This window comes from Pangasianodon hypophthalmus, chromosome 1 (assembly GCF_027358585.1).
Source record: "Pangasianodon hypophthalmus isolate fPanHyp1 chromosome 1, fPanHyp1.pri, whole genome shotgun sequence".
In the NCBI taxonomy this organism is placed as follows: domain Eukaryota; kingdom Metazoa; phylum Chordata; class Actinopteri; order Siluriformes; family Pangasiidae; genus Pangasianodon; species Pangasianodon hypophthalmus.
The window spans coordinates 19043926-19068900 of record NC_069710.1 but is presented as its reverse complement, the minus strand read 5'-3'; the positions used below and the strand labels follow the sequence as shown (position 1 = coordinate 19068900).

At 37.8% G+C, this 24975-nt stretch overlaps 2 protein-coding genes across 3 annotated transcripts; one reads left to right on the top strand and one right to left on the bottom strand.

Annotated features, from left to right (window-relative positions):
• Positions 1 to 3194: 3194 nt before the first annotated feature.
• Positions 3195 to 6574, top strand: LOC113533828 (obscurin). Its single transcript, XM_026926197.3, has 8 exons — positions 3195 to 3336; positions 3564 to 3687; positions 3865 to 4073; positions 4522 to 4761; positions 5029 to 5367; positions 5461 to 5709; positions 5891 to 6012; positions 6157 to 6574. Exons 1-8 carry the CDS (start codon positions 3273 to 3275, stop codon positions 6298 to 6300), a joined length of 1491 nt encoding a protein of 496 aa, XP_026781998.2. The 5' UTR covers positions 3195 to 3272; the 3' UTR covers positions 6301 to 6574.
• A 101-nt stretch (positions 6575 to 6675) lies between these two features.
• plekhg6 (pleckstrin homology domain containing, family G (with RhoGef domain) member 6) lies at positions 6676 to 23665 on the bottom strand. 2 transcript variants are annotated; one of them, XM_034305780.2, is made up of 15 exons: positions 23268 to 23665; positions 22157 to 22351; positions 20050 to 20175; positions 18651 to 18806; positions 18287 to 18382; positions 17955 to 18005; positions 17440 to 17589; positions 17228 to 17338; positions 16734 to 16883; positions 15834 to 15968; positions 15641 to 15760; positions 15111 to 15243; positions 11807 to 11922; positions 10356 to 11575; positions 6676 to 8790 (listed from the first exon to the last, which is right to left on the bottom strand). In XM_034305780.2, exons 2-15 carry the CDS (start codon positions 22289 to 22291, stop codon positions 8613 to 8615), a joined length of 2877 nt encoding a protein of 958 aa, XP_034161671.2. In that variant the 5' UTR covers positions 22292 to 22351; positions 23268 to 23665; the 3' UTR covers positions 6676 to 8612. The 2 variants fall into 2 exon arrangements, with proteins under 2 accessions (XP_034161671.2, XP_026781834.3); XM_026926033.3 differs by having other exon boundaries at positions 22145 to 22351; positions 23268 to 23662.
• Between the last annotated feature and the right edge of the window lie 1310 nt (positions 23666 to 24975).

The window sequence follows — 24975 nt, the reverse complement described above, 5'->3', positions numbered from 1 at the left end:
AAAAAAAAGAAGAACAAGAAGTGGGTGTTGAATGTGGCAGATTTAAGTAGGTTAGAAGGGAATAAATGAAGTTGCTTTCAATAAATCTTACCGCTTAATTTGTTAAGTGTTAATATTTTCCAACTCTATCTACATATGTACAGTATTCCTACACGTTATACGCTATTTCCACTTGAGGGTCTTTATCTCTTTCTGTCTATTTAAATATGCTGGTCCTGTATCTCAGTATCGCACAGCATGTAGGAAAGACCCCTTCAGAGCTATTGCTCACACTTGCCACCTCTCTCAAAAATACACGTGTTCCACACACAACATGGCAGCTTATCGGTTTATCGGTTTTGTTTTGTTTTGTTTAGTTTTTTTGTTATTTTTTAATGAGCATTAGGCACATCGTACCTGTGAGTGTGTGGTCATCCACAACATCCCCTTTTCACTGTTTCTTCTCACTTCATCTTTTCTCACAAAACATGAAATGTCACGAAAAATGAAAGCTTTTAGTCTGAATTTCTATAGTTTAACACTACCTTTTATTATATTCTTAATATAATGTTTACATTAAGCATGCAAGGACTTATTTTTATTAATGAATTACTTATAAATAATGATAAAATTGTAATAAATTAATAAAACTGTAATATTAATTATAAACAAATCAGTTAAACCTACTTCACATTTCTCATGGTAATGATGTATGTTCTGCAAAGCAAAAGCTGCTTTAGGGATAAATGATTGCACAAATAATAATAGTTATTATTAACCATTAATTAAAGTTAATTAATTAAGAATATTTATTTATGGAATTTAAACAAAGGTAGTAACAATACTGTATAGGGGATCAGATTTTACATATTCATAGCTAATAAGTGTGTGAGCTCTGTAAGTAAGTAATGCTTACAGTAATTATTTGGCAACATTAGCATCATTACCTTTACATTACCTTTTTCTGATAACTACCGTTCCTAGAAATGTACAGTGAGCTCCAAAATTTTTGGCACCCTAGGTAAAGATGGGTAAAAAGGTCATGAAAACTGTATTTGTGTTGAATTAGCTTGCCTTTAATCGAAGTAAATTTATACATTTAGTACTTTGTGTAACCAATAAAACATTTAGAACTTTTGCCAACAAAACAGCACTGAGCATTCTTCTGTAATTCCTGATAAGATTAAAGAATACAGAGTGAGGAATATTCCTCAATACAGTATCTCACCAGATCTTTCAGGGTCCTAGGTCATCTCTCTCGTCTGTTCAGCTCACCCCACAGGCTGTGACTAGGGTTTACGTTATGGTTATGTCAAAAGCTTGATTCTGTGAAAATAGTGTTATTTCTGTGTATCCATTTGGATATATGTTTTGGTTCACTGTTCTGCTGAAATGATGACCTAGTTATAGCTTAGTGGCAGAAGCAGCCAGATTTTCATTTACAGATACAGTTATTGTTAAGGAGAAGAAGGTAGCTACTGCAATATAAGATAGGTATATTAGAACACTAAATTAAGCACTGTAAAGATGCTAATGTTGCCAATTAAATGCTGTAATCATTACTTGTAAGCACATTTATTAGCTTTGAGTTAATGTCTAATACATGATCCACTTTACTTTACAGTGTGGATTAGGTTCTTTTCTGTATAAGCAGCTTTCTTGTTACAACATACTCACTCTTCAGAGTTTTTGTTCTGAAGCTGACTGAAATATCTGACATTTAATGTAAAGTGTTACCAATGTTTTATTTGTTTTTAGAAATATTCATATAAAATGAAAGTCTATCTGAATATCTATTCTACACACCATTTATCTTAATTTTCTTTTAATAACCTGTGCTGTTGATTAACTACTATGAAATATACAACAAAACCTGTAGATATGTAAGATATGTAGATATATAGATATATAGATATGTAGTTACGAGGGTGAGGAATGTACGTATAAATCATTTTACATAATATGATTCATTTTACATAATGCAGTAAGGTCATATTTAAAATCATTAATAACAGTCAGTTCGAAATTTCTTCAGTGACAGCACAAGCTTTGTGGTTTAATGTTTTCTTTTTACTACACAAAAATCCCATACAAATCCAAAATAAAAATATGCAAAAAGCTGAATAAAAGATTGGGCAAAGAAATTTAGTGTCTCTACGTTAAATAAGCTTTATTTCGTTTAGTGGAGCATGGAAATATTTGAAAGCAGTTCATTACAATATTGTACCTGTGTGAGCAGCACCCAGTGGAAAACTATTCTGCATATGCACTAGCAGTAAAATTTATGTTCTTCTTTCAGGTCCACTCACAATGAAGGAGAAAAGGCTAGAATAACAAACAAGTAAAAGAGAGAGTTGAGAGGGGGGATTGAGTCATCCAGAGCATCATTACTCTCATCAAAACAACCACTGCCCCCATATGCCACATTTCTCCATAGCTGTCTGTTTCACACACGCCCTTCAACAATGTGTCTGGCCTTCCAGGAAGTAGTGCGGAGCCGAACATGCTGACTGCATATCTGATAACTGCAGTCAATCAGGCCTCAGGTGGAACACAAAGTGGCCCAGGATTCCACCTGGACTGCAAATTATACACTGCTACTGCATAGAATGCTAGAAGGTAAACGTAACCATATGCTTAAAGTCTATGACGCATTTATGCTTTGCTGAAATCACAAAAAAAACAACAGCAGAACTTCATTGTAGTCAAGCTGCGGACTTAATGTTCGTTTTTCACGTGCTGCATTACTTACTTACTTAGTAGCCCTAACACTTATTTACTTACTTACTAGCCCTAACACACATTACTTTACATTGCTGACTTAATTACTTACTTACTAGCCCTAACGCACATGCGACAAAATATATATTGAAAGTAAATCTTTTGTGACTTTTTTGTTTACCACCAACTTTATTTTTCCACTTCTTTGTAAGTCAGTCGTGACATACTTTCAGAATTGAAAATTGAGAAAAGAAGACCTGGGAGAATCCGTGGGCAAGTAGAATTGCCTTTGTTTGCTTCTCTCTCTCTCTCTCTCTCTCTCTCTCTTCTCTCTCTCTGTCTCAGCCACTTTCCACTGTGCGTCACTCAGACCACATTTAAACAAATTATGTCTTGAAGTCATGTGACATAGGAAGAGGAATTACCTCGAGTGAAACACCCACCCACCTACACAATAATATACATACTCAGCCCCAAACCAGAGATTCAGTCAGAAAGAGAGAGGTCACAAGCAAGTAGTGGAACATTAGCGGCAACTATCAAAGAAGACAAGTTACAGCTTAAGGAGCGAAATGGCACAAGCCTTTATGAAAGTGCAACTTCTGCTTCTTCTAGCAACAGCCATGGCTATCTCATGTGAGTCTTTATTTCACTATTTTAACCTTGGTGTCTTAAATAATACACATTTTCTTTTTAAGAGCATCAATTGGATTTTATTAGTGTGATTGTGAATGATTGTAAACCGTCCTAGTGCTACTGTGAAGACCTTCTCACTGAGTGAGTTTATTAAAAGGGTGGATGTTCCAGCAGGGAATTACAGCAGTGGGCTTTCTGTTGTTAATCAGTGTGTGTGTATCTTCCAGGTAGCAACTGTATGAGAGTCCCTGAGGTGTTTGTGGCCAGTGGCTCAGTTGCAGTGTTGCCGTGTGTAATGTCTTCCTCAACTAAACACTCCCCTGCTGTCACCTGGAAAAGAATTCTTGAAAGGTAAGACTCTTCTTGCATCTTCTTACATTCAGAACATTCTTGCATCTATTCATATAATCTACTTTACATATAATCACAAAATTCTTTACTGAAGGTACCATGGCATCAAAGTGCTAGATCACGTACATGAACAAATCATGTGAATGTAAAAACTCACTTCCTGTCTTGCTCCTTCAGTGAAGAGAGGACGGTGTGGCGCAGAGACAAGAGTGGGCTCGAGTTTCGGCCAGTGGGACAAGCGCCACATGCTCACTGTCCCCATCCAAACTTTGGTAATTCAGATTACAGTCTTCATATTGAAGGGACAAGGGAGGAAGATGCAGGAATGTATCGCTGCGAGGTGGAAGGACAGATCTTCATAAATGTCATGCTCCACGTCATCAAAGGTAATGTATCTCCAACACACATAACCACACATAATGACAATGTTTTAGTTAACAATGATTATGCTCCTATAATAATAATCTAATAATCCTTCAGTAACTCCTATAACCTAATAATCATTCAGTAACTGCGATATGAGGAAGTCTCAATTTCTTGGCAATATAAAATGGGTCTCAACATATTAGAGTCTTAGAGGCTTTACATTTCAATCATGAACATATTATATACCAATGACAAACATTTTGTCTGTGTTTCTTCATTTTAGTATATTTAATACAAACAATTTTTTATACTCCATTTAATATTGATAAATGGTAGAGGTTTTAGAGAAAATTGGCCCGGAAGTAACATGATTCAGAGGGAGAATGGAGCATGCTCTCAGTAATTCTGAGTTCCCAATAATAAGGAGGTCTTTACTCACACATCTCACAATGTTTTGTTTCTCTGCAGTGTCATATTCTCCTGCTGAGGTATTTGAGGGTGATCAGCTGACGCTGAGCTGCAGTGTCACTCCACAGCCAGTGGTAATGACAAGGAAGTGGGAACTGAATGGCTCACCAATTACCAGTTATAGCAGCATACAGACATACACAATCAATAAAGTGTCTCAGAAGGATGCAGGAACTTGGAGTTGCCTGATTGGAAACAAGCAAACAAACGGAAAGGCATCCACATCGCTGCAAGTCAAAGGTACAGATTTCTTTTTCACATTGGTTATGTAATTATAGAAATTATAATAATTATATTCCTCTTATAACTTCTTAGTATATCACTCTTTCATAACTACATACCATTGCCATTAGTTTCACTGTAGTTACTGAAAAAATCACAGTCATTACTGAATAGTATGCTTTAAAATTAATTATCTGAATATTCAACATGAATAATAGTGTTTAAAGGGTTAATATTTTCTAAGTTAGGATTTAGTCTGATTTGGTCTGATTGCCTCTCTCTCAGGAATCCTGGTCCCTAGGGATAACTTGGAGGTAGTGTATGCAGAATTGCACTCCTCTGTCACCCTGCCCTGCATCTTCTCCAGTGAATTCCTCATGAACAGCTCTTCCTGGAAGAAAGTATCCAAAACATCTAATCTGCCTGCCATGCTTCCGTCGTTTTTCAACATTTCTTCCAAACCCGGAGTTTCTCGGTGCTCCTCAGTGCAGGTGGACAGATCAGCATACATTGAGAGTGTGCAGGATGGAGATGAAGGCACATACAGGTGTTCGGGACAGGTGAAGGGAGAGAACGGCAAGCGTGTGAAGGTGGAGAGGAGCATTCAGCTGGTCACTGCTCAAGGTGAGTGTCAAACTCCAGTACTTCAAATATACACTACCATGTTGTTTGCTAATGTCACCTAGAGTTAAAGACTGTGTAACTGTGTCTCTGCAGTTCTGAGCTCATACAGAAATGGCAAAATGACCCTGACCTGTCGCATTAGCGACACCAGCCAAGTCACCAGTTATGAGTGGATCCATGTGGAATATGGTGTGAATGATACTCAGACATTCACCTCTGTCCAAAAAACAACATCAAAAGTGCTGAGTGTCCCAAAAGAGAAGCACCTAGGAGAATGGGTCTGCCGTTTCTTTAACCAACAGCAGCTTCTGGGAAATGTAACTTACCACCTGCAAATGATGAGTGAGTACTGCTTCAGAATGTCATGTTTACTGCCATAGAATGAGGCACCTGATTTTCAAGATGCTTAAAATGTATTCTAGTAAGGAGCACAGAACTATATTGAGCTCAAAATACATAAATAAATAGGTTTTATGTATCAGTAGACTGACTGAATCTGTATTGTGTATGTGTGTATCTGCAGGTGGTTTGGAGGGACAGCAAAAATCTACAAGTGGAAACAAAGCAGCCATGACTATAGGACTGTGCTTTCTGTTCTTGTTGTTGGTGCTTATTATGCTTCAGCTGTACAAAAACCATCGCAGGGTAAGTTCCAAAAATATACTACAGTTTGATTGTACCCAACAAGACACTGTATTTTTGATATTTGATATGATAAAATGTTTACAGTGGGAGTAGATACTAGTAAAACGGCTCTAAAATGACACTCCTCTCATTCTGTGTGTGCAGAGAAAAATGATCTTGCAGTATCCAGCAATGGAGACGATTGTTCACCTCGCTGCTAACGAGCGTGAATTTAAAGAACGGTTCAAAGTGAGAGAGAAAACCCAGAATGGTGCATGTGGTGAAGATCAGAAATCAGTTTCTGTGTAAATCCATTGATAGTTTGGCTGTTTGTAAGGACACATCTTTTTACAATTCATACGTTATATGTGTGTGTGTGTGTGTGTGTGTGAGAGAGAGAGAGAGAGAGAGAGAGAGAGCAAAGGAAAGAGAGACAGAGACTTGCAGGCAATTGTAGCATAAATTTTCTTACAACATTCTTTGTCATAATACTAACCATATCCGCACATTTATTTTATTAATGCTGATCTTATGTATGATACTGTATAAATATATACCAATAAAGTGCATGTATTATTATGAATCTGTCTTTTAGTGTCTTTTATTTTATATATACACACACACACACACATATATATATATATATATATATATATATATATATATATATATATATACACCTTGTCTTTACAAAAAATTCCTCCAAAAAAGGCTCCAAAAAATATATTAGGAATAATAAATTCTATTAAGGTAATCAGTGACAGATAACTGTGACTGCAAAGTCTTATCCACTGATGTTTTTGTCTGCTCTATTCACACTACATGACTCCACACTCATGACTCTATACATTTTTACATATTAACATAATTAGTTACATCATATAACAAGCACCTTCTATAACCGAGTGCAAAGATTTCCATCACACATGATTACTGGATTTATCTACAAAAGACTTAAAAATGAGGTGCTGTATCCTGCTACAAGAAAGCATTCCAAAACATAAGACAAATCTAATAGAAAAACACTTTACAATGACTTTCTCAGTCTTCAAACCCAATTTGAAGAAAGAGGTGCATAAAATCTGACAGTTATAACATATTTCTAGAAGAATGGGTAAAGACTGGCCAAGCAATCTAACAGAGTTAGAACAAAACTGGGTGGAGGAAAATGAGTGGGTGGGGCAAAAGAAGTTGGAGACACTTAAAGGCAAAAGGTGGGCAAGTTATAAGAAACTATCTTCACATCACAGTCAGAACAAGAAACCGGCTATTTCTTTTTCCACTGAAATTTCTTACATTTTTATCAGCAATAGTTACATCATATTCTTTAGATTCCATCTTGAGTGCACAGCCACTTGGGTAAGATTATGTGCAACTGTATAATTTTTGCTGCTGTATTCAGCACAATATTACAGCATATTATGTGCCTTTGTTGGGAAAGCATTAGGCTAATGTCTGAGTGCACTGTTAATTGTATAACAAAAAAATTTTAGTTACTTGCGAGCCGCATTGAAAAATGTTATATACTGATATTACTGAAACAACTTGCAGCCAAGCGTCCATTTGTGAAACGTATGAATGGCAGAAGTCAGCTATACCATTAGAAGTGGTAATTAAAGAGAAATAATTGGACTATATTGATTTAGTATACTGAATCTTGTTTGACTAATTTATTTTAGCATGCATTTCCTAAGGCTGGACGCAGGGCTACAGCACAGCCTATAAAAAGAAGCTGTGTAGTCTAATCTGATCATTGAAAAGGGTAAAATTCTGAGGAGAGGGTTCATTGCCTGGAAATTCAGTTTGTACAACTAAAACTGCACCATGTCACTTATTTTTGCCTCCACTGCTCAACAGTTAATAACATACACTCCTCGGCCTTTTTTGTTAGTTGTGATAACAAATGAACATCTGTGAATCCTGACAAAATAAATGAATTCTTAGTATACATTAAATTCTTGCTCATTTTATCATATGCAAACTTTAGTACTTACAGTGCCTATAGAAAATTTATTTACATTTATTTATTTATTTATTTGTTGTTCCTTATTCAGCTGCTCCCCTTAGGGGTTGCTACAGCAGATCATTGGTCCGCGTATTTGATTTGGCACAATTTTTACACCAGATGCCCTTCCTGATGCAAACCTCCCCAATTTTATTTGCTTGGGACTGGCACTGAGAGTGCACTGTAGCACACAACCCCAGTGGGAATCGAACCCAGGCTGCAGCGGTGTATCCTAACCACTAATCCCCCAGGGACCCATAGTGTTTATGTTAATTTACTGAGCAAAATTATCCAATAGTAACTATCTTTGTTAGAAAAAGTATGTGAACCTTTGCTTTCAGTAACTGGTGTGACCCCCTTGAGCAGCAGTAACTTCAACCAAACATCACATTTTAGGTCAAGTTTATGCAGAAGTAAAGAAAATTGTAAAGGGTTCACAAACTTTCTACAGGCACTGTAACTGTACACATAAGAGAACAAAGTCTATGCAGAGGCTTCTGCAGTGGGCTTTACTACATTCTGCCCTTGAGGTAGCTACACCTTACTACACACTGTGGTGCAGATCACAGATTCCAGCTTGCAGCAGTTTCTCTCATCATCTCAAATGTTTGTAGCTTTACACCTCACTATAATCTGCATCGCTATGCCTGGGTGTTTTCCGGAGATCTGCCGTAGTCAGGGTCTGTTCAACCCAGTCTACTGTTTCATCGTCAAGCCCAGTGAACTCCAGCACATCCTCATCATCGAAGCACCAGCCTGGCCAGTCCACATTTACACCCAGTGGAGTGACTGGTCTAATGGGAAATGGTGGGAAGGACAGACACTTTTTATGCTTTTCCTATCTGATAGCAATTTACATCCTAAATTAAAAACCACAAATAATATCTGGCTATACGGTACTGTGCAAAAGTCAGAGACCACCTTATTGTTTTCAATGAAATAGTTATTCGGTATTTATTGTTAATTATTCGGTGGCAAACAGTAATGTTGGGAACTGTGCAGTACATTAATTCCATTTTCACTTAAAGTACATACTTATGCAGAGCAGTATTAAAATTATTAGATTAAATATTACAAATAAAATATTTACAGATTTCATACTGTTTTTACTGTTGAAGACCTTTGTGTGATTTATGAACATTAACAATAATGAACAATAATTTTAAAAAAAATCACACAAGGGAATTCAACAGTAAAAGCTTTGAAATCTGTACATATTTTATTTGTGATATTGAAGTTTAATATTGATCTGCACAAACACACTATATGACAAAATGTATGTGGACTCCTGACCATCACACCCAAATGTGCTTGTTGAACATCCCATTCCAAAACCACGGGTATTAACATGGAGCTGGTTCACCCTTTGCTGTTATGGAGCCTGGCTGCAGGGATTTGTGCCTATTCATTCACAAGAACGTTAGTGAAGTTGGGAACTGATTTCGGATCAGAAGGTCTAGCATGTGATCTGCGTTCAAATTCAGCCCAAAGGTGTTCAGTGGGGTTGAGGTCAGGGCTCTGTGCAGCCCACTCGAGTTCTTCCACTCCAAATTTGGCGACCACTTTGTGGAAATCACTTTGTGCACAGGGGCATTGTCATGCTGGAACAAATTTAAGCAAGGTCCCTTAATTCCAGTGAAGGGAAATCATAATTCTACAGCATGCAAAGACATTCTAGACAATTGTGAGCCTCCAACTTTGTGGCAACAGTTTAGGGAAGGGCTACATATGAGCGTGATGGTCTAGTGTACACATACTTTTGGCCATATAGTGCAAATACTGCATGGCTCTGACTGAAAATGAAATGAATGTACTCTACATTTTGCCATTATTATTGTTTGCTACCTATTAATTAACAATAAGTACTAGACGGCCATTTAATTGAAAATAAAAGGGTGGTCTCTGACTTTTGCATAGTACTATATATATGCTGTATATATGTATGCTGTGTAAATTAAGTGCAGAGTTGATTCAGCTTACTTACACAAAAGCTTATTCTGTGTAGGCAGAACAGCACAGTAAGATCAAGATACAGACATAAAACACAGACTGAAACTACTGTCTTCTTTATGCACATTAAAATCTCTTGTTTTACAGTCATTCTTTCTCATGGAACAAACAACATCCACCAAACAGAGAATTTTATATTTTAGTAATAATTCCACTGGGTGAATTTGAATATATTTAAATATTGATTGGAAAACTAAACATGTAAAATAAGCATAGCGATAAATGCACAGGAAACAACCAAAGAGAAAAAAAATCCATCTGAAATCAGGATCAATATTACACGGTCCAGTGGATGTCTAACTTTTTTCAGTAATTTAGCTAACAGACCACAAAACATAAAAAAATGTACCTGTTTTTTCTGTCATTGTCACTGCTGTCCACGATGGTCTCCGTCCCTGTATGAGAGTCAAACCATCTTGATCTGACCAGCTCTCGCTCCTCTGCTGCTGCCTCTTTCTCTCCTTCACTGGGTGAAGGTGATGGAGTAGCGCAGACAGTGTTGGAACTTTGAAGAGAAGTCTTTTCTAAATGCTTCCCCTCTCTTTTTGCTATTCCACGCTCCCTCTCCCGCTCCTTGACCCTATTCAGAAGACCCTGCAGAGGGGAGGACGCTAGCTCAGGCAAAGATTCACTCCTCTGGGTTTTTAATTTGGGTATTTTTTGAGAGTTCTGATTGGGTGTCTCTTCCTGCAGTTCAGACTCTGACTCTGATAACCTCTCAGTAGGAACATGCCAGAACACCCCTCGGTTCTGCTTTACAGAGCCCAACTTAAGCACCAGGTGGTCTTGGGTTTTGGAGGATGTATTGGAGGGTCTGCAAATATTATTGCTCTGATCAGAATCTGAGACTGAGTTGGATTTCCTGTTGGGAAACGATGTTGATGATTCCTCCCCAGCTGACATTCTCCTGGAGCCCTGGGGTGGAGCAGCCGGCTGAGAATTCATGGGACGTTTCCTTCGTAACTTCGGGGACTTTAATATTCTTGTGAATGTCCGTGATTCTGAGAGAGACTCATTTTCATCAGCTGATTGGTGGGACCAAGAATCCTGCCGCAGATCTGGTTTCTGTGACGACTGGCTTAGCGCACTCTTTTCCCTTAATCTACCAACTAACAAATGATGTGGACCATTGGACTTGTTGGCCTCTAATGAGTCTTGCCGTGGAAAGGCATTGGAATTTTTATGTGATTGCAGTTTGTGATTCCATGTTACCCGTCTTTCAATTATAGGACCAGATAAAATATGGTCTTCACAATGTCCATTTTTATCTCTCTCTCTCCCTTCAGTTTCTTGTGTTGCGTTGTACTCGTTATTAGATTCTTTGTCTCTGTTTTGCATTTCTTTGCTCAGAAAATGTGCACGTACATCTTGGTTATGCAAATTCTGCTCTTCTCTCTCTATAGCTGTAAACCTGAGAGAAGCAATATGACTTTTATACTCTGACTGTTCCTCTGTGTTCTTGATGTTCACTATACTGGCAGGAGGAAATGGATCTGGCTCCTCTAGAATCTGATCGCTGGGCTCCTCGGGTTTGATTGTCTCCTTTTTTCGTAACGACTGCAAGTCTTCCTGTAAGTCAAACATAGTCAAAGGTTTTTGTGGTTACAAAGACTTAAATACCTGGAAGCCAGAAGTATTTTATTAGGTGATCAGATTGAATCTAACTTTAATCTTGTCATTTGTACATGTCTGTATAGAACTGCATGAAAAGATGAGATTTATAAGGTATTTTAAAAGCATGCAGCAAGCTTCCCACGCATTGAGGCTTTGTGGTCTGTGCACTCTAGTGTAGAGTCATACCTGGGCTTGGTGGATATTAGAGATCCATGCTACACAGCTCTCTGGGCTGGGAGTAGAAACACTGTACACACTGACAGGACAGCCTAGATCACTCACCTCCACCAAGACAAAAGAGTCTGAGAGACAGAGACAGAGAGAGAAGTATATGTAGACCCTGCTACATTCATATGCAAAACTAATCAGGGCTATTTGTACAGACCAATAGTCAATAATCTGATAAAATAGACATCAATAGACAAAGCTGTAGCTTATATATGTATACTACCACTACAGTGAACTTGACATTTAATAAAGTCGACATAAGGTGCTAATATCACAGGGTGCAGTTTTAAATATGTGATAAAACTACAAATGCTGACAAAAAAGAGCAATTATCTTTTCAAACTTTCACTAAACAAGGAGTCTGATTTGTACAGATTACAGTGAATGGGAACTGTTAGTCAAACTTTTTTCCCATGCATACATGATTTCACTTGATAATTTAACTGCAAACTCTTCTGTACCAATTTTTCAGACAGACCTATCTGGGTTTTGTGATATGCAGCAGAGACAATACATTTGAAACACACTGTAATGAATGAAAAACAGTGCACATCTTTTGTTGATGCTGGTATAATAATCGGTTGAAAGCATTTATGGAATCTGGCGCATAATATTTAAAAAAAAATTTTTTTTTCTTATTTAATTATTATTTAAGATAGTATGTTTCATCAAAAAGCTTACATTACACACTCACTGGTCACTTTAATAGAAACACCTGTACACCAGCTCATTAATAACAATATATATAACAATATATAGTCACGTGGCAGCAGCATAATACACAATATCATGCACATACAAGTCAAGAGCTTCACGTAATGTTCACATTAAACAGAAAAATATGAGCTCAGTGACCTTGACTGTGTCAAGGTTGTTGGTGCCTGTGGTCTCAAAGCAGTCTCTAGAGTTGGTCTGAATGGTGGGAAAAATAAAAATCAGTGAGCAGCAGTTCTGTGGGTGGAAATGCTTTGTAGATGACAGAGGTAAGACTCCAGATGCCAGACTGGTTAGAGTTGACAGGAAGGTTATGGTAACTCAAAGAGCATCTCAGAACACACCACACGTCAAACCTTGAGGCAGATGGGCTACAAGAGCAGAAGATCACACTGGGTTCCACTGCTGTCAGCCAAGAACAGGAATCTGAGGCTACAGAAGGCATGGGTGTTTTGCCATTCTGATGTTTGATGTGAATATTAATTGAAACACTTCGCCTGTATTTGCATGATTTTATGCATCGTACTGCTGCAACATGATTGGCTAACTGGGTAATTGCATAATGTGCAGGGGTACAGGTGTTTCTGTTAAAGTGGCTCGTGAGTGTATGATGTGAATTTGCAGTAAGAAATGTGCATAAAGCACTAATTTTATAGTAAAATTTAGTAGCCGGTGGTGCTATATAAAGACCAAATGAAATACCTCTGAGATCATGGCTATAACCAAAATGTCAGATGCTACAAGAAATAGGCGTTTCATTGTTTTAATGAAAACAGTAATAACGCCATCACTGTTGGTTGCATTAGGGCTCAGTGCCAGTGTGCACTGACTCATGATACAATGTAACGTGGCAGTTCATTGTTCTCACTTTGATTCAAATAAAACACAAGCGGAGTTTCAAATCATTAGATCCTAAGATATGCAGAAACAAATGCTATTATAAAGCTGCCAATTTTTCTTCTGATGTGTAACATATAAATGCTGGAATTTACCTAAAGCTTTAGAATAAATTTCCCGCTCATTAATGTGAGCCTACACACATGCAAATTGTGAGAAAAATCCGTAGAATTTCTGATGGTACTTTATTAGTGTGATTCATTCAGATCAAATTCTGTATAGTTGGTTTCCGTAATTATTAATTATTTTTATGCATGTTTGTACTGTATTTATAATAAAAAAGGGTTAAGCTGATTTTTATTAAATCCTGTTCTCTAGCTCTGATAAACATTAAAAGAACCTGCGAAAGTACATATAGAAATTGCTTAGCCCACAGTACAGGTAATTTATTTTACATTTATTCATTTGTCTTAATATTGCCAGATTTACCTGTTAGAAACCATCTTTTTGTTTGTTTATTTGTTTGTTTTTATTATTGTTTTGTTTTATTTTTATGCAATTAAGCATGTCTATGCAGCTCACACTGGATGTGGCATCTTCTGATTCGTATGACTTCATAGACCCTGACAATCAAGTTTAATACTGGTGTAAGAGCATGTTAAGCAAACCAATTAATCAAGTTAGAGCTCCGTAATGGCTAAATATGACATAAGTTTATTATTATTATTATTATTATTATTATTATTATTATTATTATTGCATACTAATCATTGATAACACTTTATTTAAAAAAACACATATTAGGTGTTAATTAAGGTCTTGTTCTTTGAATTAGACTTTATTCAAAAATACATGTATTGGTCAATAATTAGGGTTTTGTGAAAATTACTAATAAATGCATTATTAGTTGTGCATCATTATTTTATTAAATGCCCTTGCAAATTATTGAGCTTGACTTAATTACTGTATATAAATTTATTAGTGCATACTTGGCAACATGTTATACCTGTAGGTTCTAAGTGGTGTCAAATGATTTCTGCAGAATTCTGAAGGCACTAATACTACTATGTGTCCTATATTTTAAGTTCATTAAATATTAATTCTTTAAATTATCTTTAAATGTCTCTAGAGTTATTTTTCATCAGAGATAACACAATTGTTATTTTGGTTTTGGTGACCTGTTTTCTGGTTGCAAATATACAGGCCTACTTTGCTACCAGTAAACATGAAAAGATCTCAGCTTTAGAATATGGGACAGAAATTGACTTATTGAAAACTTGTTTAGTGCTTTTTAGCCTCTAATTGTTGATAATTAAAACTCTACTTTAGAATATGGGACATATTAATGACCTATGAATATTTATGAATAAAGTCTAATTCATAGTGAATAAACCAGTTAGAAGTGTCTAATTTGTGCTTTATTGAATAAATAACACAACTTAATTAATGCCTAATATGTGCTCTTTAAAATAAAGTGGTACCTAATAATTATTTACGTCTTGCTCTGATATTTAGGCTTTGATTATATAGATTGGGAGAGTTGGATTAGGGTTAAAAACTTTGGACTGGGGTTTAAAAAGAAGGCAGCTTGTTCAGAAGCTTGAGTTACCCCAGAGCTATTGGCTTAATGTGCAGCTTGAAAATAAGATTGTGGTTTACAGAGGTAGGAGGTGTTTCAGCAGAAAAGAATATGAGCGGTTACAAAACTCACAGCCATCCTTGAGTTCTGCACAGTGTATTCTCTCCAAGGACAGTGGGGGGCGCACTACCTTCTGCTTCTCTGATTTCTTCTGAGTTTTTGTCAGCAGGAGCACATCAGTAAACAGCAGCACCACCACCTCCAGCTAATGTCACAACACAAGATTATGCTACTCCTTTGTAGGTGTGTAAACCTCAGACTTCCATGCAATACGATACGAATCAATTTCTATTCTTAAGGTAACAATTCAATATTTGATGATACCACTGAATCTGTTATAATACAATATGATATGCTTTCAACTGTTAAGGCAATAATTCATATTGTTACCACTTAATCTGCTATGATAGGAAGGCTTACAGTTACATCAGTTTATAAATATGAAAAATTTTTTACACACCAGTTAATTATAAGAAATTATATAATCAATAATAATAGAATTATGACTGTTCCCTTAATTTGTTTCAATTATTGACTTTTAACACCCCAAATCCTTTGTGTCATTAGCAATTGCAAAGCACAAATTTCATTACGTTTCTCACCTTACTGTCCTTCCTTCCTCTAATCTTCAGGGCCCCTCCCATTATCAGCCTGCGTATGACCTTGGGTCCTGTTCCCCGTATAGGGCTAGTTAAATCGAAGTGACAGAACTCCTGCATGTGCTGAGACATAAACACTCACAGTCAGTGAAACCTTTCAAGCAAATAATAATGATGTCACTAATTATCCACTAACCTTGTTTATTTCTTCACTCATCCCCTGTAAATCATATCCCTCTATCTTTTGGGACAGGTCGAAGAGTGCCAACTCAGCATCCTTAAAGTGCAAGTAGTCATTGATGCTGTCCAGAAACTGACTGATGCTGTTTATCTAAAGGAGGGAGAGAGAACATGCATATGCACACTGCCACTTTTTAACAATTTTTATACCATGTTGAATTCTCAAATCTGATTGGTCAGAAGGTGTTGATTAATTTTCTATAATGGCACATCTCTGACAGTAGTGTCAGCTGTAATGCAAATTAAAGGTATATTATATTAAAGCAGTCATTCTAATATGTTATTGTTTCTATAACAATAGGTCATTCACAGGGACCTGAATGGTGGACACACTCCATTTTATCGAAACATAATTATGTTGTTTATACATTGATAATTTTTCTTTAACAGCAGCAGTTATAGAACAGTTTTAGCAGCAGTTTTATTGCTTACCAGTTACACTTCAAGAACTGGGACCAAATTATATAATTATAATTAGGAGGTAATTCAACTTAGAAATATTTGTGACCTCTTACTTTTTATTTTATTGGAGAAAAAATCTAGACCTAGATCTGGATCACTCTAATTAGACACTCTGTCTATTTATTGGTAGGCTTACAGTAACCCTCTGGTTCACGCTTGTACTTTAATAAAGAATTAGTTCAGTATCTGAGCAGACAATTAATCTGTCATTAATTATAAAGATACAGGTGTTTGGTAGAACACTTTATTTGATTTATTTTCATTATTTAGTAACTATTCTGTACATGATGTCCCAAACTCTGGAAAAACGTAAGAAACTGCACATGTTGAAAAACTTTAGACTTGCAGTAGTTCTGATAGTTAACTGTTGTAGGTCTCTATTCAGATGTCTCACCATGCAGTTGAGTGTTTGCTGTGTATATTGGTCCTGTGTAGCCTTAAGGATAGCCTTTAAAAGCAGGGGGTACTTTGTGATCCTCTGGTGGGGCTGAGCCTGCATGTCGCCCAGCCGCATTCGCCCACATTGGGGATGAGTCTCCACCCACTGCATGAAGGAACCCAGAAAGGGAAAATAAAATACGCATTTTGTTTTACCATGCTTGACTCTAAAAAGTGAGTTGTTTTAATAAACTATACATTAAAGTGTATCTTTGTTAAAGATGTAATACATGTATTTACAGAATGTCACATTGTATGATGAAATCTAATTGAATGGCACTTTAACATGTCTAGAAGAAATGATATTATTATATTAAAAAAATAAAACTGTAACTGTGATAAGTTTTATATATGGTTTTATACTGTGGTTCAAATCTGATATACGTTATTCAGCCTTTTGTGGCTGTAAATAAAATATGGAATTCTAAATGCATAATATGACCGTAGTACCATAAGAAAAATGTTAAAGTGTGGGTTTATTTCCAGCTGTCTGCGTGTGAATTCCAGATTTCTCTCCTCTTCCCAACAATAATCCAAATATGCAGAGAAACGGTCAGCAAACTATGAGAAAAATGTAGGGTTAGACTCAGAAGCATGGCAGAGAAATGGGGTCTTAGTTAGATATTACTGGTGCAGGGGGATGTTCAGCTAATGTTAAATACCTGAAAACATCCTGGCTCAAGCTTTAAAGGGTCAAAAGGTTGGCCAGTCAATCTGACATTCTGCAACATGGGGTACATCACTTCCCACCAGAAGCGCCTATGGGCATCAAGGATGGAGGGTATATTAGAAAAGAGCTGGGCAGGGGTAACCTGAAAGACACAAAGAGAGATATATTTAAGTGAAGGCTATGTGTGATCTCACACTGGGCTGCTTTTAAACACCCACACAAAACCACACACAGATTAATGCAGTTTTTCCAACTTGTCAGCAGAAACATTTATTACTTTTGTTTCCATAGTGCAACTCTGGTACACACTCAAACAAGAACCGAATGTTCCATTAAAAATGAACGAAAGAAAACGTATTAAGAATAACTGTCATCAAAATGTTATGAAAAAAATCACAAAGGTGGCATAATGGCCCAAATGTGGCTGTGATGTTCTTTAGTTTATTGAGAGTAAGTTTACCGTGGCACAGAAAAAAAAGACACATAGCTTAAAGTTAATGTACAAACCTCGTGGAGAAATCCCTGTCGTTGAACATGCCCCAGTGCACCGAGAACAAGCTGTGAAATGTGAGCATGGTTGATTAAACTAAGTTTATGCATAAACTCCAAGAGACATTCAGTATAATACAGTCAATTTAATTCAGTAAATCATCAGATTAAATGAAGGAGCAAGATGTGCAAGATCTGAGACTCTTACTGTAGAATATTTTAATACAGAAATTAGTACGTGAGATGAAACAATGCTCATTACACTTCGAAATTATTCTTAGTCCAGTCAAATCTCATGAAAAATAGTTCTTCATAAGTATAGTTTCAGTAGTAAAGTTCTAGCATCTTACATCAGTGATGATGGTGAGTTTGTTGATGTAGATAAACTCAGTTTGGAGGAGCTCCCACAGTGCCTCCTGCTGGTGCCTCTGGATCCTTGGCATTGACTATATAGAGAATAATTTCAGTTAAATAAAAATATTTTAGTTCCAAACATTTATTCTACATGTTTTATTCCATTTCTCAAAAGTAACCTCTTTTTCATTTCTCTTTCCCTCATTTTTCCATCCAAGCCTACACTGTCTGCCTTTCTCTCTCCACCTACTCCCTCTTCCTCTCCGTCACACACTCCACTGCCTTTTCTGTCTCTCTATCGCTCTTTCTCTCTCTCTCAACTGCTTGTCATAAGCATCATAGAATCTGTAGATAGTGTACCTCGTGAGAGTGCACTATATCAGTCCAGCTGTTCTCCAAGACATCAGCTTTGTCTCCTTCTCCCCACCAGTTGAGCTTGTCAGGCAGGGAGAAGGTCTGTAGAGTCTGTTTCAACACCTCCGCCTGTGACTGGCATCCGCCAACACTGCCTCGCTCCTGACAGAAACGAACAGAAAGCACACAAGAAGAGGGGGAATTGAAACATGCGGGCAATGTGAACTATATTTAGTCAAATACATTATTCATTCATTCATCTTCAGTAAGCACTTTATCCTGAACAGGGGTGTGGTGGATCCAGAGCTTATCCCAGGAACACTGGGCGCAAAGATCAATTATGTTGTTCTATATAAATGATCACATCTTCATCAGTATGTGAATGCATGCTCATCAATATGTATTATCACATACACCGATCACATTAAAACCACTGACAGCTGAAGTGAATAACCTCATTACAATGGCACCTGTCAAGGGGTGGGATATATTAGGTAGCAAGTCAACAGTCAGTTCTCGAGGTTTGATATGTTGGAAGCAGGAAAAATGGGCAAGCGTAAAGGATCCGAGCGACTTTCACAAGGGCCAAACTATGATGGCTAGAGGACTTGGTCATAGAATCTCTAAAATGGCAGGGCTTGTGGGGTGTTCCTGGTATGTGGTAGTGGTTAATACCTAACAAAAGTGTTCCAAGGGAGGACAACCAGTGAACCAGAGACAGGGTCATGGGCGCCCAAGGCTTACTGATGCGCGTGGGGAGCAAAGGCTAGCCCATCTGGTCCAATCTCACAGGAGAGCTATTGTAGCACACACTGCTGAAAAAGTTAATGCTGGCTATGATAGAACAGTGTCAGAACACACAATGCCAAGTACACCCCTGCATGGCTGTGGCATTCCCTAATGGCAGTGGCATCTTTCAGCAGGATAATGCACCCTGCCACACTGCAAAAATTGTTCAGGAATGATTTGAGGAACATGACAAAGACTTGGTCTCCAAATTCAATCCACTTGAGCATCTGTGGGATGTGCTGGACAAACAACTCAGATCCAGGGAGGCCCCACCTCACCACTTACAGGAATTAAAGGATCTGGTGCTAATGGCTTGGTGTCAGATACCACAGCATACCTTGTGTAGGCCATGCCTCGACGGTTCAGAGCTGTTTTGGTGGGGTGTTTTGGTACTTAAACATGTTAGTTTTAAGTTGGAGAAGTGAAATTGCTAATTAACTTCAGCTTTGGCTATTTTTATATTTAAATGTAAGAGTAAGATTATTTTACTTTATATGGTGCTTATGAGCTCACTGAAAAAAAAAACTTTAAGTATCAGCTTTTATTATATCAACATAAAGTAATGTTGTAAACTATTGTATGTTTCAAAAAAAAAAAAAAGTGGATGTTTTTGTACCTCCTGCATGGGAGTCTTTTCAGGTGATCCCTGGTTGAACAGCACCTGAATCGGAGTTCCTCTAGATTTTGTGTTTGGAGATCCCTTACCCAATGTAGCGACTTGACGCAACTTCGGCTTCCTTTTCTGAGAATATCACAATTTTACAGTTGTTATATGTAGAATTGTATACAGAAAAAAATTAAAAATTGTATATAAAAATAAATATATGAATATATACAAATTTTAAACCAGTTATATAACTGGTTTACCACAGCCATTACCCAACCACCTGAGCCTATCCCAGGAACACTATCCAGAGCCTATCCTGGGGACACTATACAGAGTTCATCCCAGGAACACTATCCAGAGCCTATCCTGGGGACACTATACAGAGTTCATCCCAGGAACACTATCCAGAGCCTATCCTGGGGACACTATCCAGAGTTTATCCCAGGAACTCTATCCAGAGACTCTCCTGAGGACACTATCCAGAGTTTATCCCAGGAACTCTATCCAGAGACTCTCCTGAGGACACTATCCAGAGTTTATCCCAGGAACTCTATCCAGAGACTATCCTGAAAACACTATCTGGAGCTTATCCCAAGAACACTATCCAGAGACTATCCTGAAAACACTATCTGGAGCTTATCCCAGGAACACTATCCAGAGACTATCCTGAAAACACTATCTGGAGCTTATCCCAGGAACACTATGCAGAGACTATCCTGGGGACATTATCCAGAGCTTATCCCAGGAACACTATCCAGAGCCTATCCTGGGGACACTATCCGGAGTTTATCCCAGGAACACTATCCAGAGTCTATCCTGAAAACAATATCCGGAGTTTATCCCAGGAACACTATCCAGAGTCTATCCTGGGGACACTATCCGGAGTTTATCCCAGGAACACTATCCAGAGCCTATCCTGGGGACACTATCCAGAGTTTATCCCAGGAACACTATCCAGAGACTCTCCTGGGGACACTATCCAGAGTTTATTCCAAAAACACTATCCGGAGCCTATCCCAGCAACACTCCCCGGAGCCTATCCCAAAAACACTATCCAGAGTTTATCCCAGCAACACTATCCGGAGCCTATCCTGGGGACACTATCCAGAGTTTATCCCAGGAACATTATCCAGAGCCTATCGCGGGAATCCAGGGCCTGTTGTGGGAACACTGGGCATGACTCCAGTCCATCGCAGGACACCAGGTGATATTTTACTCATCCATGAATGTGATTGAGTAATGAAAGCATGTTCTTTGCTGTAGTACCAAAAATGATATAGTAAATTATTACATCCATGAAGTCCAAGCTTATTATGCAGTTTTTAGTTTTATTCATGTAGGTACAGTGAAACTAAGGGGTGCATTATGCAGTTATTTTACTAGTAAGGAAAATTCTGGGCCTGACAAAAGGTCCTGAGAGGGGCTGATCTTCAGTAGTACAGATTTCTGGAGGATATCCTGATATAAAAATAAGTCATTAGCTGCATCTCATTTTGCATATTTTTAGTTTGAGTGTGTTCACACTGGAAACCTCACTAAGATTTTGGGCACTATTATCACTGTTAATACTAAGATTGGAGAGTGACAGGCTGCCATGTGACACGTGGCAGAAGCCACCAGATGGCGCTGCTGTTTCAATTTTGAAGAACATGTGAGCAGGTACTCTACTGTGTAGCGTACTTAAGCAAAAATTAGTATAAATCAAACTTTTAAAATTGTCGGCTGTTCCTATGAAGTTTGTTAATGCTGAATTACAGAAGGTACTGTGCAGTAATTTGTCATTTGTACGTTAGTACCATACAAAATCAAGGTATTACATATTCATGTATTGTATACACATAGTATACAATAGAGTACAGAGAATATCCTTGATGAAAAAGCCAGTTTGGTCTGCTCGGCTGCCAAAAGCTGCTCAAGCTGGTAGACTACAGTTGCCAGCTAGTAAGTTACCTTCCACCTTCCACCTTCCAGCACTTACCAGCTGCCAAAGATGGACTACCAGTGTCTGGCAGCTGGAGGTTGGTCTGACTAGACTGGATTTTTTCAACAGGGATAGTTCTGAGACAAAGATCATCTTATAGAAATCCATGTGACAGAGAAGTACCTGATGACCCACAGTGTGGTATTTATGATTGTCTGCTGCCGTCTGGTGGCTGACCGGTGCATCTGCACGTTGTCCCCCAATCCCATCCACAGCATCACTTTCTTTATCTTTTTCTGCCTCCTTCTGTTTCTCCATCCCTCCATCCATCCCATGGGTATTCAGATCATCTTTATCTGGGTGGCATCACTTCCTCTGTTGCTCATGATACTTTTGAGAAAATCAGGTCAGATGAGAAGATGCGAGAGACAGAGAGAGAGAGAGAGAGAGAGAGAGAGAGAGAGAGAGAGAGAGAGAGAGAGGACACATATCAGATCTCAAAAGCAGTGGTGAACCTATGAAGGAGGAACTAGTTACACCACAAGCTTCACAGGATTTGAGCAAGACTGGAAACTGTAACAATAGGCAACAAACCAAAAATCAGCTCTAGTGTAGCAGCTTGGAGGTGCCAATCTAATACCATTAAACATACCAAAGCAACTAATCATATTACGCTCATACATACTAAACTATGCATTAAATGGCTTTTCACACAAATCAGCACAACAAAAAAAATGAACTTAAACTGATGTATTGAGACAGAAAACTGTTTTCGATAATGACACATCCCATACATGCTATATTTTTACATTAGATCATCTAGTTGTTATTTTTTTTAATCCAGTCTTCTAGTTTAAATGGTCAGTTAAGTGGTTAGAATTACAATTTAAAAATCACACAATTCAAAAAGAAACTACTGTAAATGTATGATAAATTAATCATAATGTGAAAATACCAAGTGATTCCCATGAAGTTAAATGTTAATATATTGCCGTTAAAGAATAAACGCAAGATTCACTAACCACACACACACACATGCTTAATGAGATGAGACACAACAACCCTCCCACGACTGACATCACTACCTACCAAAACACCGGCTTCACTGAAGATCACTGAATAACTACATTTTCCAGGCAAAATATGGAAAGTCTCTGTCTCTGTGTCATGCACATACAATAACTTCTTTTAATCCCTGTCATACACACATCTTCTTCAAATCTCTATATCCCATACACATATCAGTACATTGCTGGAAGTTAAAGCTATAGTCACACAGATGTAAAGGAAATGACAAATTGCCCACCTGCATTAACATATTTCGTATCCAACCACACACACATGCAGGGTTCAAAACACTCAAGTTGAGATATAGACAGTGGATTTCCTGCGTTTAGCTGCATCAATCGTCCTCAGCTAGCCATCTTCAGTCTTTCTCTCTGCTCCAGTATATCATCCAGACTCTTCTTATCCCTCCCTCTTTCTTTGTCCTTCTGACACTCTACAGCAGCTCTTTCAAAACTGGTCTAGCAAGAGAAGCTGGATTCTTTTGTATAGTCTTCCTTGTTACAGTTAAGGTGTGTTCTCCAAGGTTTTTTTTTTTTTCTGTTCAGGTCTTGTCTGCTGTCTTACACATTTTAACACGTACATAGATATGAAAGAGGAGATAGCAAAACATTAACATACTCAATTTTCAATTCCATTTTATTGTATGATGCTTTTAACAACAGACATTGTCACAAAGCAGCTTTACAGAAAGCCATATGTAAATTTAGATCTCTAATGAGCAATCAAGAGGTAACAGCAGCAAAGAAAAACTCCCTAAGATGACATGGGGAAAACTTGAGAGGAAGCAGACTCAAAAGAAAACCCATCCTCTTCTGAGTGACACCGGATGATCATAGTATTATTACTATATTACTATACTATATTACTAGTATTACTATAAATCATTTCAATGTACATTCAACATCCATTTTATTAGGAACACCCATATTTCTGCACATTCATGCAATTATCCAATTAGCCAATCATGTGGCAGCAGCACAAGGCATAAAATCATTCAGATACAGGTCAAGAGCTTCATCTAATGGTCACATCAAACATCAGCATGGCTGTTGATGGCAGACTGGCTGGTTTGAGTATTTCAGAAATTGCTGCTCTCCTGGGATTTCCCCTAGAGTCTCAGAACAGTTGAAGATTCGAATAAGACCAGGTGACATTTTTCCACTCTTCAAATGTCCAGTTTTGGCTGTCCCCAATGTAGCCTCAGATTCCTGTTATTGGCTTGCAAGTTGTGTCATCAGCTGTTGCAGCCCATCTTCCTCTTTTCTTTTCACCACGACCACCATGTAATGAGTAATTATTTGAGTTACCGTAGACTTTCTGTCAGCTCAAACCAGTCTGGCCATTCCTCCTCTGATCTCTCTCATCAACAAGGCATTTTTGGCCGTGGAACTGCCGCTCACTTGTTTTTTGTTTTTGCACTATTCTGTGTAGTTTATAGTTTTTTTGCATGAAAATCCCAGAAGAACAGCAGCTTCTGAAATACTAAAACCAGCCTCTCTGGCACCAAGAACCATGCCATGGTTGACCACCCACAACAGCAGAAAGTACAGTCACAAGTGCAGAAATCTCCAAACAGTAGAGCATCAGGATAATTAGGTGGATCCAGAGGGTGAGATGAGCCACAGCAGTAGAAGGTTATCAGGATCATGCTTCAGCATTCCTCTCCAACACACACTCACCCCAAAAAAAATCTTTGAAATTAACAATATTATGTGCAATCAGGAATTGAATAAAAAATATAGCAGGAAACCTGATGATCTAATTAGAAATCAAATTGTTTATACTGTATATGTTTCATTTAAAACACATACAACAGTACATGCTAACTAACAACAGAAGGAAGCAGGAAAGTATAAAAGTGTGAGAACAATTAGAAAAGGACTAATGTGCCCAGTGTGGAATGCAGAGTGTCAACATGCCAGTCATAAAACTTAGAAATGAAGAGT